At 35.6% G+C, this 12,038-nt stretch overlaps 1 protein-coding gene across 3 annotated transcripts in view; it reads right to left on the bottom strand.

The window, feature by feature from the left end:
* Positions 1 to 204: 204 nt before the first annotated feature.
* Positions 205 to 12,038, bottom strand: part of ACOT12 (acyl-CoA thioesterase 12) — a 69,829-nt gene continuing 57,995 nt past the window's right edge. For 2 of the 3 annotated variants that reach the window (XM_074207733.1, XM_074207734.1), the window contains exons 13-15: positions 11,007 to 11,135; positions 2,315 to 2,441; positions 205 to 1,708 (exon numbers count right to left, since the gene is read on the bottom strand). In XM_074207733.1, coding sequence (XP_074063834.1) covers positions 1,562 to 1,708; positions 2,315 to 2,441; positions 11,007 to 11,135 — 403 coding nt within the window. In that variant the 3' untranslated portion in view covers positions 205 to 1,561. The remainder of the gene's footprint in view (positions 1,709 to 2,314; positions 2,442 to 11,006; positions 11,136 to 12,038) is intronic. The other variant, XM_074207735.1, reaches the window with a different exon arrangement.

The raw sequence follows: 12,038 nt of genomic DNA, 5'->3' as shown, positions 1-12,038 counted from the left end.
TACCAAGAAGCAATCCAAAAAACTTAGTTGAATTTTTTGGAAAAAAAGTTTCTTTCAGTTTATATTTCTGTATATCATTTCTTATTTTCTGTTCTCCTGAATTTAATAGGTGTATAGTGATTTTAATTTTCATGGATATTATTCCAATATTTTTAATGATTCCAGAAAAATAGTTTTGGATAACTATAGACTTTTTTAAAGTAAAACCCCTGTTTTAGAGATACTGAGAGAAAATAATTTTTAAAAGAATGTTTAAATTGGAAAACTGTGAGAGGGTGGGGGATTTGAAAGGGGAGACTGGCTGAAGGCTAAGAAGAAGGCCCAGATTTCCTAAGAACCTGAGAGAATTCAGGTAAACAAGTAAATCTTTTGATGCAGAAAGATTTTCCCAAAAAGGAGGCTCACCTGGAAAAGGCTGATTTGCCTTCAGGACCAATCCAATTCATGGATAGCAGGAGTAGAAGAATGAATGTCAAAGAATAAAGTGCTAATGTAATAGTTCTGAAAGAAGAGTTCACTTAATGTTCTTTTACCCCTTGATATCACATTTTGCAGGTACTTTACATGTATATATAGCAATAGATACTAAATTGATCAGCCACCTTGAATATATATTAAATGACACCAGTAAGTAGTTCCTATTACTGAAATTGATTGAATTCCATTATGTTTTAATGTCCTCCTAATTTCAAGCTCTAAAAGTGTAATACATCTTGTCAGATGCTTCTGACATACAGGCACCTGCTGTTCCCATGAAACAATGTCATCCTATTAATCAACTATTCAGTTCCTAACCAGTCTTCTTTTCAGGTTTTCCAAAGATGTAAATGGTACACCAGTCACACTGTTACGACTAACACTTAGTTCTTTAAAAAAAAATAAGAAAACTGCTTCCATATCAATTTGCATATTATGTATATAGATACATATATTTACATATATATATATATATATATATATAAATAATACTACCTATCAGTCAACTCTTAGTTATCCAATTCACCAGAGGGGAACAGGGACTTGGTGAATCCAGGACAGTGTACAAATAAAGTCATTTAAACCTGACCTTGGAATGTACACTCCACTAAAGATGCACTCTGAGGCCTCGCTGTGTCCCTCAGGTGATCTAGGTTTTTGTAGGGCTGTGTCAGCAGAGACGAAAGTTTGGTCAGTCTTCTTAACTGTAAAGTCTTTCATTATGAAATGGAAAGATAGTGTGTCTGTCATCCAAGGCCGAACAGCTGAGGTTAGAAAAGCTCCACTCTAGGGGCTTGGCCTCAGCAATTCATCTAACTGTCTGGTAAGTTGTGATTGATGTTGGTAAAGGAAAGACCCACACCCACAAAATCATTGATCCCTGAAGTACTGGAATGAATTTTAAGATTTTCTTCAACATCTCCATGATTCCATTTTATTTAGGCTAATTTAAAATTTAGTTCCCTGGCCCACAAGCCTGTTGGATATCAGGAGAAAGAGGGCTTGGAATAAAAAACTGCTGCAAGTAATCCTCAAAATGGTTAGTCCACAAACAGACCAGTGAGAGCTGCCCTGTTTTAAAGTATTACTTGTCAATAAATCTGTCAATAGTTGCTTCTTCTATGAACTGGATACATGAAGCAGCTGCTTCCTCAATGGATCTTGACCAGCCACCAATATTTCCAGCAAAATAAGGAAGGATGCTAGAAGAAATTTGGTTCAAATATGATACCTATTACAAAAAGAAAAAAAAAAGAAAATATATGCACATATGTGTGTGTGTATATAAATATACATATATATTTGTTTTAATTAGACTTTTATAAAATAGGAAATTCTTTAACATAGAACATCTTATTGGGATTTGAATCTCTTTGGTGGGAATAAAGACATAAACTGACTCCTTAAGATCAATTTCTGGGACAGTTCTAGGAAGGATCTCAAGGCCTAAGTCTCAGACCCTGACCAAGATTAATAAGTCACTGAAACCAATTTTTTTTAATTAAAATTTTTTCAGTTAGCAAAAATCTATTTTCTCTCCAATCTCCAGCATTTTTTATATAAAAAAGGAAAAGCAAAAACTTTGAAAACAAATACACAGCAGTCAAGCAAAATAAATTCCAGGATTGTGTATGTCGAAAAAAACCAGTCTCAAGTCTGCTTTCTGAGCCCATTACTTCTCAATTAGGAGGAAGCATATCAAACTTCACTGTGGGTCCTTTGGAATTGTGGTTACTCACTGAGTTGGTCAGAGTTCTTGCAGGATTGAATTAGGATATTTTTCTGTGACTGGTCTACCAGAAACAAAACAGATCAGCAGATGTTGTAGCAAACTCACCTTGCAAGAGCTGTTGTCAACAGCCTGTATCAGGAATCCTGCACATGTGATCTCACTTCTGTTGTACTGTGGAGAAGGTGGGACTGATGCCAGGGTGACGGACTTCACTGCCACTACATAAGTGTTACTGAAAGAGGAAAGGAAATGTCCTCAGTATCACAGAAAATATAAAATTATGAGTAAAAAAGAACACATGTTCCAGCAGGGGACCATCTTTAGAGAAAAGCAGAAATTTCAAAATAAACTATCATCTATGTGCTTTCCTCATAGCAAGGGAAGTCTTAATAAAACCATCCCTATTTTATAAAGGAGGAAAATAAGACTCGAAGGAATGGAATTTGTCCAGTCATACTTTTAATTTGAACTGTTTGAAACCAATGTTCTTTTCACTTCAATCTGTAGCTTTTTTCAAGATCCAGATTTTTTAATTCAACCAATTCCAATGGAACCTTCTTGAGGGGTAACATTCAAATATATAAAATAGTGAAAGAGGTGAAAAGTGTTCTAGAAAAGGATTGCAAATATTTTGCAATATTTCTTTCTACCTAGATAATAGTGTATATTTGTCTTTTTTAAACTTCTCTATTCCTTCTTGCTCAACTCTTAGGATTTAGTTTCCTCTAATGCTCTATAAGTATACCATGTAAATATGAGCCAGGGGAAGACACAGATGAAATCTAAGGATAATAAGAGCCCACAGCACCCCTGGGAAATTTCCCCCAATTGTGGGTTACTCTTCTGGTGTTTGTTTATTTGTTTTTGGCCGTAGTCAGAGTTAAGTGACTTGCCCAAGGTCACACAGCTACTAAGTGTCTGAGGCCATATTTGAATTCAGGTCTTCCTGACTCCAGGGCTGGTGCTCCATTCACTTCATCACCCAGCTGCCTCTCTAATATTAGTTTAAATGAAAAACATGAGAGAGGGCTTAGAGTACCTAGCTTTCTTTCTCAAATACTCTGACCAAAAAGGACTTGGTCTTCTCTCATCTCTTCTACTCTGTCTCTGTCCAAGAGGCTCTTCTCTAAACACCACACCTCCTCCTTTTTATGATCTATATTTTTGCCTTCTCCCTTCAATGATATTTTCACTGTATGTCTCCATTTTGCTAAAGAAGGCTTAAGAAAATTATTTATATAAGCAAAATGACCATCTGGGCAGATGTCCAACAGCCCTTTTACATTTTATTCTCTGGATGGCCCTTCCATAATGGAAAAAATCCTTGGGACAGCCCTCAAACAAAAGGCCCCAGTGTCCAACATTTGTCATTTCTGCTAGTACCATCAGCTTTGGTCACCATCTCTAAAAATGTTCTCTTCAGATTCTCCTCTTATTTTCATCTTTCTTAACCCTTCTGTCATAATTTCTTGTTTGTTCATATTAACTTGTCCCAGACCATTTAATTCTAACATTTATATAATGATTTAAAGTGGGCACTTTACATATAACTTTTTTAACCTTACCACATTCCTGTAAAGTCAGTCATATTTTTTATTCCACCTTACAGATGAGGGAACTGAGGCATATCAGGGTTAAGTGATTTGCCCAAGTCTTACATGCAAGTCTGCCATTCTATCCATAATGTTATCCTGGCTCCCTATATTGTGTACCAATAAGATCTCTCACTTAATATTCACAAATGACTGTCTCACCACACTCTTGTAAATCATTGATTTAGAATTAAAAGGGACTTTAAAGATCATTAGAACTAATCCCCTCATTTTACAGATCAGGAAATGAAGGCACAAAAAAGTTAAGTGACTCTCCCAAAGTCATGCAACTAATAGGTGTGAGCCCAGTGTCCTGTTCATTATTCACCACTGTCTCTAGTCACTCTATATTATTTTACAGATGGGAAAACTGAGGCTTCACAAGCTTAAGGTCATTCAGGAAACCTCAGCAAAACCTGAACTCAGGTTCTCCAACATCCAAACTAAGGCTGCCACCAGGAGACAGGTTGTTTTGTCTCTTGTTCATTTATTTCTTCCCCCATCTCTAACTTCTTTTATAAAAGCCATATTTCCATTTAAAATATGCATGAAGTAGCTCACATCTATAAAAAAGAAAAGAAAAGAACAAAATACAACTATAATACATATAGGCAAAAGGTAATAAGTACTGATCACGTGGACACCTGGAAAGCTTTCATCTAGTAAGTTTTCTTTTCTTACAATATGGAGTTCACAGCTCCCACAGAGAGGCCAACAAATGACTCATTTGGATTATATGCATGTTACTGTAGGAAAAAGAAACTGTCTAGTAATAAATCTAAGAAAACTTTATTTTGAGTAATACCCTCCAGGGATGGTTTATGATAAAGTTCATTCAGTAAGATTCAGGGCCTTGGCACTGAAAATAACAAGGCAAATGGATCTTGACTATGACACATTAGCAAAACAGCTTCCTTCGCCTAGAGAAGGGTGATATCTGAACATACTATTTGAATAGCAGGGTTAAGCAGAGATTTTTACAATCCATTGTTTTGATTCAAGTGGAGTGTCAAGTGGAGTTCCAGACAAATGGGAGTACATTTTTATTTTTAAAAGTAAGTAGAGTGGCTAGGTGGTGCAGTGGATAGAACACTGGCCCTACAGTCAGGAGTACCTGAGTTCAAATCCAGCCTCGGACACTTAATAATTACCTAGTTATGTGGCCTTGGGCAAGCCACTTAACCCCATTGTCTTGCAAAAAAAAACCCCAAAATTTAAAAAAAAAACCAATACTTAAAAGTTCCAGTCTGCAACCTTAGCCTCTTTTTCTCTTCTGAACAGTGTAAAGAAGGTGAGATTTATAGAAGGAATACTATAGTTGGTTCAATATTAGGAAAACTATCAGCATAATTGACCATATGAATAATAGTTTAAAAAAAATCTTATGATTGTGTAAGTAAATGAAGAAAAAGCCTTTGACACAATACAACACACCCATTCCCATTAAAAAGCACTAGGAAGTGTAAGAATCAATTTCTTAAAATGACAAGTAGTAGCTTTATAAAACCAAGTGCAAGTATTAGCCATAATGGAGATATACTTCAAGCCTTCCCAGTAAGACCAGGAGTGAAGCAAGGATGTCTATTATATTACTATTATTCAGTTTTGAACTAAATAAGATGATAAAAAGAAATTGAAGGAATAAAAAGAGGCATACTTAGAGAATATATATATAAAAGAAATTCCATTTAAAATAACTGCAGACAATATAAAATACTTGGGAGTATACCTGCCAAGACAATCCCAGGAAGTATATGAGCATAATTACAAAATAGTTTTTATACAAATAAAGATTGATTTGAGCAGTTGGAGAAATAATAATTACTCATTGGTAGTTCAAGTCAACATAATAAAAATGACAATCCTACCTAAGCTGACATTTGTCACCTTCAATGATATTCTACCCAAACTACCCAAAGAATTATTTTATAGAGCTAGCAACAATAATAACAAAATTCATCTGAAAGAACAAAAGGTCAAGAATATTAAGGGAACCAGGGCAACTAGGTGGTACAGTGAATAGAACACTGGCCCTGGAGTCAGGAGGACCTGAGTGCATATCTGACATCAGATGTTTAATAATTGCCTGGCTGTGTGATCTTGGGCAAGTCACTTAACCCTAATGCCTTGCAAAAATCCAAAAAAGAATATCAAGGGAACTGATGGAAAAAAAAATGTGAAGGAAGGGAACCTAGCAGTTTTAGATCTCAATGTTACAAAATATTGATCATCAAGACTATCTCTTACTGGCAAGGAAATGGAGTGATGGATCATCAGTGGAATAGACTAGGTACACATTAAACAGTAATAAATGACCACAGTAATTTAGTGTTTTTTTGTTAAACATTTTGGGGGTAGAACTCAACATATGACAAAATTGCTGGGAAAACTAGAAAGCAATTTGGTAGGAACAGGCATATATCAACATCTCACACTGTATGCCAAGATAAAATCAAAATAGATAAATGATTTAGACATAAAAGATGACATCAATTTGCTAATTAGGGGAGCACGTATAAAATGTGCCTGTTAGATCTTTGGATTATGACTAAATAAGAGATAGAGAGGATTACTTTGATTATAGAAAATTAAAAAGTTTTTTTGCACAAACAAAACTACTACAATCAAAATTAGTGGGAAACAGTAAATGGGGGAAATTTTACAGCAAGTTTCTCTAACAAAAGCCTAATTTTTCAGTACATAGGAAACTGAACTAAATTTATAAATATGACAACCATTCTCCAGTTGATAAATGGTCAAAAGATATAAACAGGAAGTTTTCAGAAGAAGAAATCAAAGTTACCAATAGTGACATGAAAAAAACACTCTAAAACACTACTGACTGGAAAAATACAAATAAAAACAACTCTGAGATACCATCTACCCATCAAATTAGGTAACATGATAGAAGAATAAGATGACAGTTGCTGGAGGAGTTGTGAAAAAATTGGGACACTAATGAATTGTTGGTGGAATTGTGAACTGATCCAACCATTCTGGAGAATGATTTAGAATTAGGCCTAAAGGGTTATAAACTGTATATCCTTTGGCCCAGAATTACCATTACTAGGTATGTTTCACAAAGAGATCTTAAAAAAGGAAAAGAATTTAAATATTTATAGCAGCTCTTTTTGTCATGGCAAATAATTGGAATTCCTATCAGTTGGGGAATGGTTGCACATTATATTATTGTGATTGGCATACTATTGTGCCTTAAGAAATGACGGTTCAATGGTTTCAGAAAAACCTGGAAAGACTTACATGAACTGATGCAAAGTGAAGAACTGGGAAAACAATTATATGCAGTAATAATAATATTGCAAAAACGATTAATTATGAAAGACTCAGTTACTCTGATCAAGACAATGATCCAAGACAATAATGAAAAAGGCTATCCACCTCTAGAGAGAAAACTGATGAACTATGAATGATGATTGAAATATACTTTTTAAAACTTCATTTCTAATGTTTTATTTTGTATTTTCTTTTGCAACATGACTAATGTGGAAATATATTTTCATGACTTCCATATATAATCAATATCAAATTGCTTACTTTCTCAAGGAGGGGAGGAGTAGGAGGGAAGGAAAGAACTTGGAGCTCAAAAATTTTTGAAATGACTGTTGAGTTTTTTAAACATGAAATTTGCAAAAAAAAATCAATTTTTAGAAAAAAGTATACAGAATAGATATTTACTTTAGGGTCATGCTTCACTATTTCGGTTGTTATGGAAATAAAAGCCTACATTGAAACAGTGTTGGTGAGAAAAGAGAAGAGGGAACAGAAATAAGGGAGAGGAATGAGTTAAAGATAACAAAAATGTTTGAACATGAGAGATAATGATTCTAGTTACAGAAAGGGTGAAGAATAAAGAGCAGAAGTTTTGGGGGAAATAATTTTAACCATTGTAAGTGTAAGGTACTGGTGGAAAATCAGGTGAAATTGCTCTGTAGATATAGATGTAAGTCGTGAGCACAGATTTTAGGATTTTATAGTTTTGGAGGTCATATGTTAGAGGAGATTAAAAAGTAGCTATGAGAATGAATGCATTGTCTAAGCAGAGGGTGAAGAAAGAGAAGAGATTTGAGGATAACATCAGCAAGAAAATATGGTGCCAATAAAAGAGACCAAGAAGGAACAGTTAAGAGAGAAAAGAGAAAAACTAGTTTGATGCTATCTCAAAAGCTAAAGAAGGAGTATCTAAGAAACTAGTTAACTATGTCAGATGCTGCAAATAGGTTAAGTAGGATGAGGACTGGAAAAAAAAGCATTGAATAAAAGATTTCAGGAATTATTGGTGACTTTTGAGAGAGCAGTGCAATTCGAATCCAGAATGCAAAGTGTTAGAAGAGAGTGAGTGATGAGGAAGAAGTTTTTTTTTTCATTGAACAGTATTATTCTTTTCCATGAAGAATTGTGGTATATTTCCTGAATATTCAGAAACTCCAATGTGCATTTTATTACTACTCAATTCTCATCACACACTAAAGTAGCTGCCATGAACTTTCGAAGAACTACTGAGATAAAGGCATCTGGTGTAAATTTAGATTATTTTCTCTCTCTTTTTTAAGGTTTTTGCAAGGCAATGGTGGTTAAGTGATTTGCCCAAGGCCACACAGCTAGGTAATTATTAAGTGTTTGAGACTGGATTTGAACTCAGGTCCTCCTGACTCCAGGGCAGGTGCTCTATCCACTGTGCCACCTAGCTGCCCCCTAGATTATTTTTTACTCAACAAAGTTGGTCATGAAAGGGAAGAAACAAATGTTATTGTGGCTATATGATAAAGAAGTATCCAGGGAAGGTTGGGAGATGTAAGAATGTTGGCAGATGGGAATGAATCAGCAGAGAGAAAACTATTGATGATGCATGAGAATAACAGCTGGAGAAAGTTCCTAGAGAAAGAAGAGATGGATTCAAGGATATAAGCAGAGGGATTTACCTTGTCAGAGAGTAGTAATACCTCTTCTACTGAGACAGAGGGGAAGGAGGAGGAATCAGTGATAAATGAGACTGAGAAGTTTTGATCTAACTAAAGAGATTTATGCAATGACCCACCTAGAAAGAACTCTATCGGCACTATTCACAATCAATATTCTTGGGTGTGTGTGTGTGTGTGTGTGTGTGTGTGTTCATTGTAAGGATATCTGATAGGAAAATGGCAAAAGGCTTCAGTTCCATCCAGATGCTTTTAGTCCAGTTAGATGACTCCTCTGAGGTGATTTGCTTAATGGGAGTTGAAAAAAAGTGGAGATTTTTCCCATCTAAACTACCCAAGAGAGTGAAAAAAAAAGCATTTAAAAAGAAAAATACTAGCTGTGGGCTTCTTTGGCAGGCAGGATAACTTCCACATCAAGAGCTGAGATAGACTCTGGAGCTATGACCTAAACAATCTGAAATTACTCTCAGAGAGCAAAGGTCACAAAGCTATTGCAATTCAGCAAACAACCAGGAGATAGTAGCAGGTAAGACCCACCAGGATCCCTCCCAAAAAAGACACCAGCCACTAGCAGCACACGGTAGACACTAGACAAGCAGGAGATGCTAGCAGTGCAACAGCAGCAGAGAAAGATGTCTGCAGCTCAGTGTAATCACCAGCCAGCAGCTGACAAGACTGGTTTTCCAGGAAGCATAGTCATGGAAGGGATCTAGCAGATATGCAGCCCCAGGAGCATAAATTGTTTGTTTCCCTAAGGAGGTTTCAATGGATTTCTAAAGAGTTTCTAAGGAGGAATCAATGATGAATGATATTGAGAAATTTTGAACAGTACAAGGGGTCTATGGAATGAGACCCGACTAGAAAGAATTTCATGAGCACCATGCAAAATCAGTGCTATCTATATCCCCTCCCATTCTACATAGGGCACCTATGTGCTCTCCATTGAGTTCCTTTCACATATTTCTGAGTATCCTGAGGTGGGAACCTATGGGAGAGTATACACTTGTGTGTGTTTAGAGAATTTCCCCTTCTGACTGATTCTAACTTTCTGACCTGGCCACTATGCTTCAACTGCAGTCTCCTCCTGGACTCCTCCTAAACTCTTCCTCACCCTGGAATATCCATCTTCTTCAGAATCCTTCTCATCCTGGAAGGGTGGTGTCAAATTTAAATATCACTAATCCATATAGAGGGTTCCCTGCAGCTTAGTGACAGTTTTGAAATGTATTATTATCAGTGTTTTTTTGTGCTTTTATTTATTTTGGCAAACATTTCCCTATTATATGCTTATCCAATCTGACTGGACTTGATATTGTTGAGTGCCTCAGGCAGCTCTATGTATTTGACCCTCTGCCTTGGAATAGTCTTCTTCTCTCATTGATGAGATCTTCACAAGTTATCCATAATGGGCAGGGGCCCAAACCACCTAATCTTCATCCTTCTGGTTCTTCTTCTGAATTTCTGAACTTTGCCACCATAACCTTGTGGAAGAACTTTCAACTCCCTTTTTATGTTGCCTTTCCTTATTGGAATATAAGCTCCTTGAGGGCAAGGATTGTTTTTCTTTTTTGCTTCTATCTATATTTCCAGTACTTATTTCGGTGTCATGCTTATTATAAGTGCCAAATAAATGTTTGCTTTTACTTATTTTGCTTTAATTTTTTTGCTTTGAATTAATGCATCCTTTTATTACTATGATGAGAGAAATATCACTGTGGGCTTATATGCCATGATTTTGTATAGAAACTGACTCACAACATGACTTGAACCTGAAGTAACTTTCAGGAGTTCTTTGATTAGGAGAGGAGGTGACTATATAAGTTTCTACTCAAACTCAACAATAATCTGCTTTGATTTTTCATTATGACTTGGAGGTAAGCCTGGGTTACCAAAGTGCTATGGCCAGAGAATACAAATTCTGGCTCCATTTACCAAACTTAAGACAGATTTGATGTGTATCATCTGGGGACGAACCTCCCTGTGTTTAGAGAAGTGGTTCATCACCATGTTAACTTCATAGTGATGTACTTTACAGTCACAGCAACTTATGAAGATTGTTTACTAAGACATAAAGGGGTTATGCCATGCATTCATGGAGGCAATACTGAAGAAATCACACATCTTGAAGGATTAGAATATAAGTGGTTTAACGCAATACAAATTCAACTTCTCTGTGAAAGTAGCTATCCTAGGTCCTGAGGCAGACCAAGGTGAATATCGAATTTCCTGCTCCTGGTGTTTATAGTTCTAGTAACTTCATATACTCACCTATCTTCAATAGGTTTTCTTCGTGATACAAGGACAACCAAATCTATGGGTTTACTGCTACTCACTTTTGTACAGGTGATATAATATATTGTGTCATCATTGCTCACACATTCTACAACCTCACAAGACCTGTAAGTATACAGAACAGAGAAAATAAATACGGTCATAATCTACTCCTCAGAAAGTGTGGGTAAGAAATATAACTCAGTTAAAATTATTTTGTTTTTTTATTACATATCTATAAGTATCTATTTTCATTTGCAAAGTACACTTCACTTTCCTATCAAAAGAAAACTTTTTAATACACATGCAAAAGGGAAGAAAACATAGTTCTTGCTTTTGAGGAATTTAGTCTAAAAGAAGAGACTAGATGTTATTTTCCAGTAAAATTAATACAAAGAGAGTTCAGAAAAGCAGGTCATTTTTTTTTCCTGGGGAAGAAGATAGATTAGGGAGAGCTTTGTGGAAGTGATGACATTTAAGCTAATCCTTGAACAATTCAGACAGACAGAAGAGATGTTAGGGCAGGCATTGCAGGTGTAAGAAATGGCTCAAGAAGATATGAGATAGGCTTTGTTCAGGAATAGCATGTAGTCCAGTTTGGCTACAATAAATTATAGTAGGAAAGTATCATGAAATTTGGATTACAGGGTAAACTATGGTTAGATTATGGAGAGCCTTGAATGCTGGGCTGAGGTTATATTTTACTTTATACTAATGATTTAGAATAGAGAACTGATAGGATCAAAGAATTGTTTAAAAAGAAGATAAATCAGAATGTTGTTGTTCCATAAAAAGTAACAGAGGTAGTGGATTCAGAGAAACTAGGGAAGACTTGTACAAACTGTTACAGAGTGAAAAACTAAATAACTGAGCAATGAAATAGCCAATCACAAACTACAGAAGACTAACAGTGGTAACAAAGTAATGGATGCAGTGAGTGTAATATGCTTTCAAAAAAATTGACTTTTAAAGAAAGAAGGAAAATAGATCAGTAATAGTTCAAGCTGCTGGAAACATCAAAGGAAGAAT

Source organism: Macrotis lagotis, chromosome X, assembly GCF_037893015.1.
Source record: "Macrotis lagotis isolate mMagLag1 chromosome X, bilby.v1.9.chrom.fasta, whole genome shotgun sequence".
NCBI lineage: Eukaryota > Metazoa > Chordata > Mammalia > Peramelemorphia > Peramelidae > Macrotis > Macrotis lagotis.
This window is presented reverse-complemented; position numbering and strand designations above follow the sequence as displayed.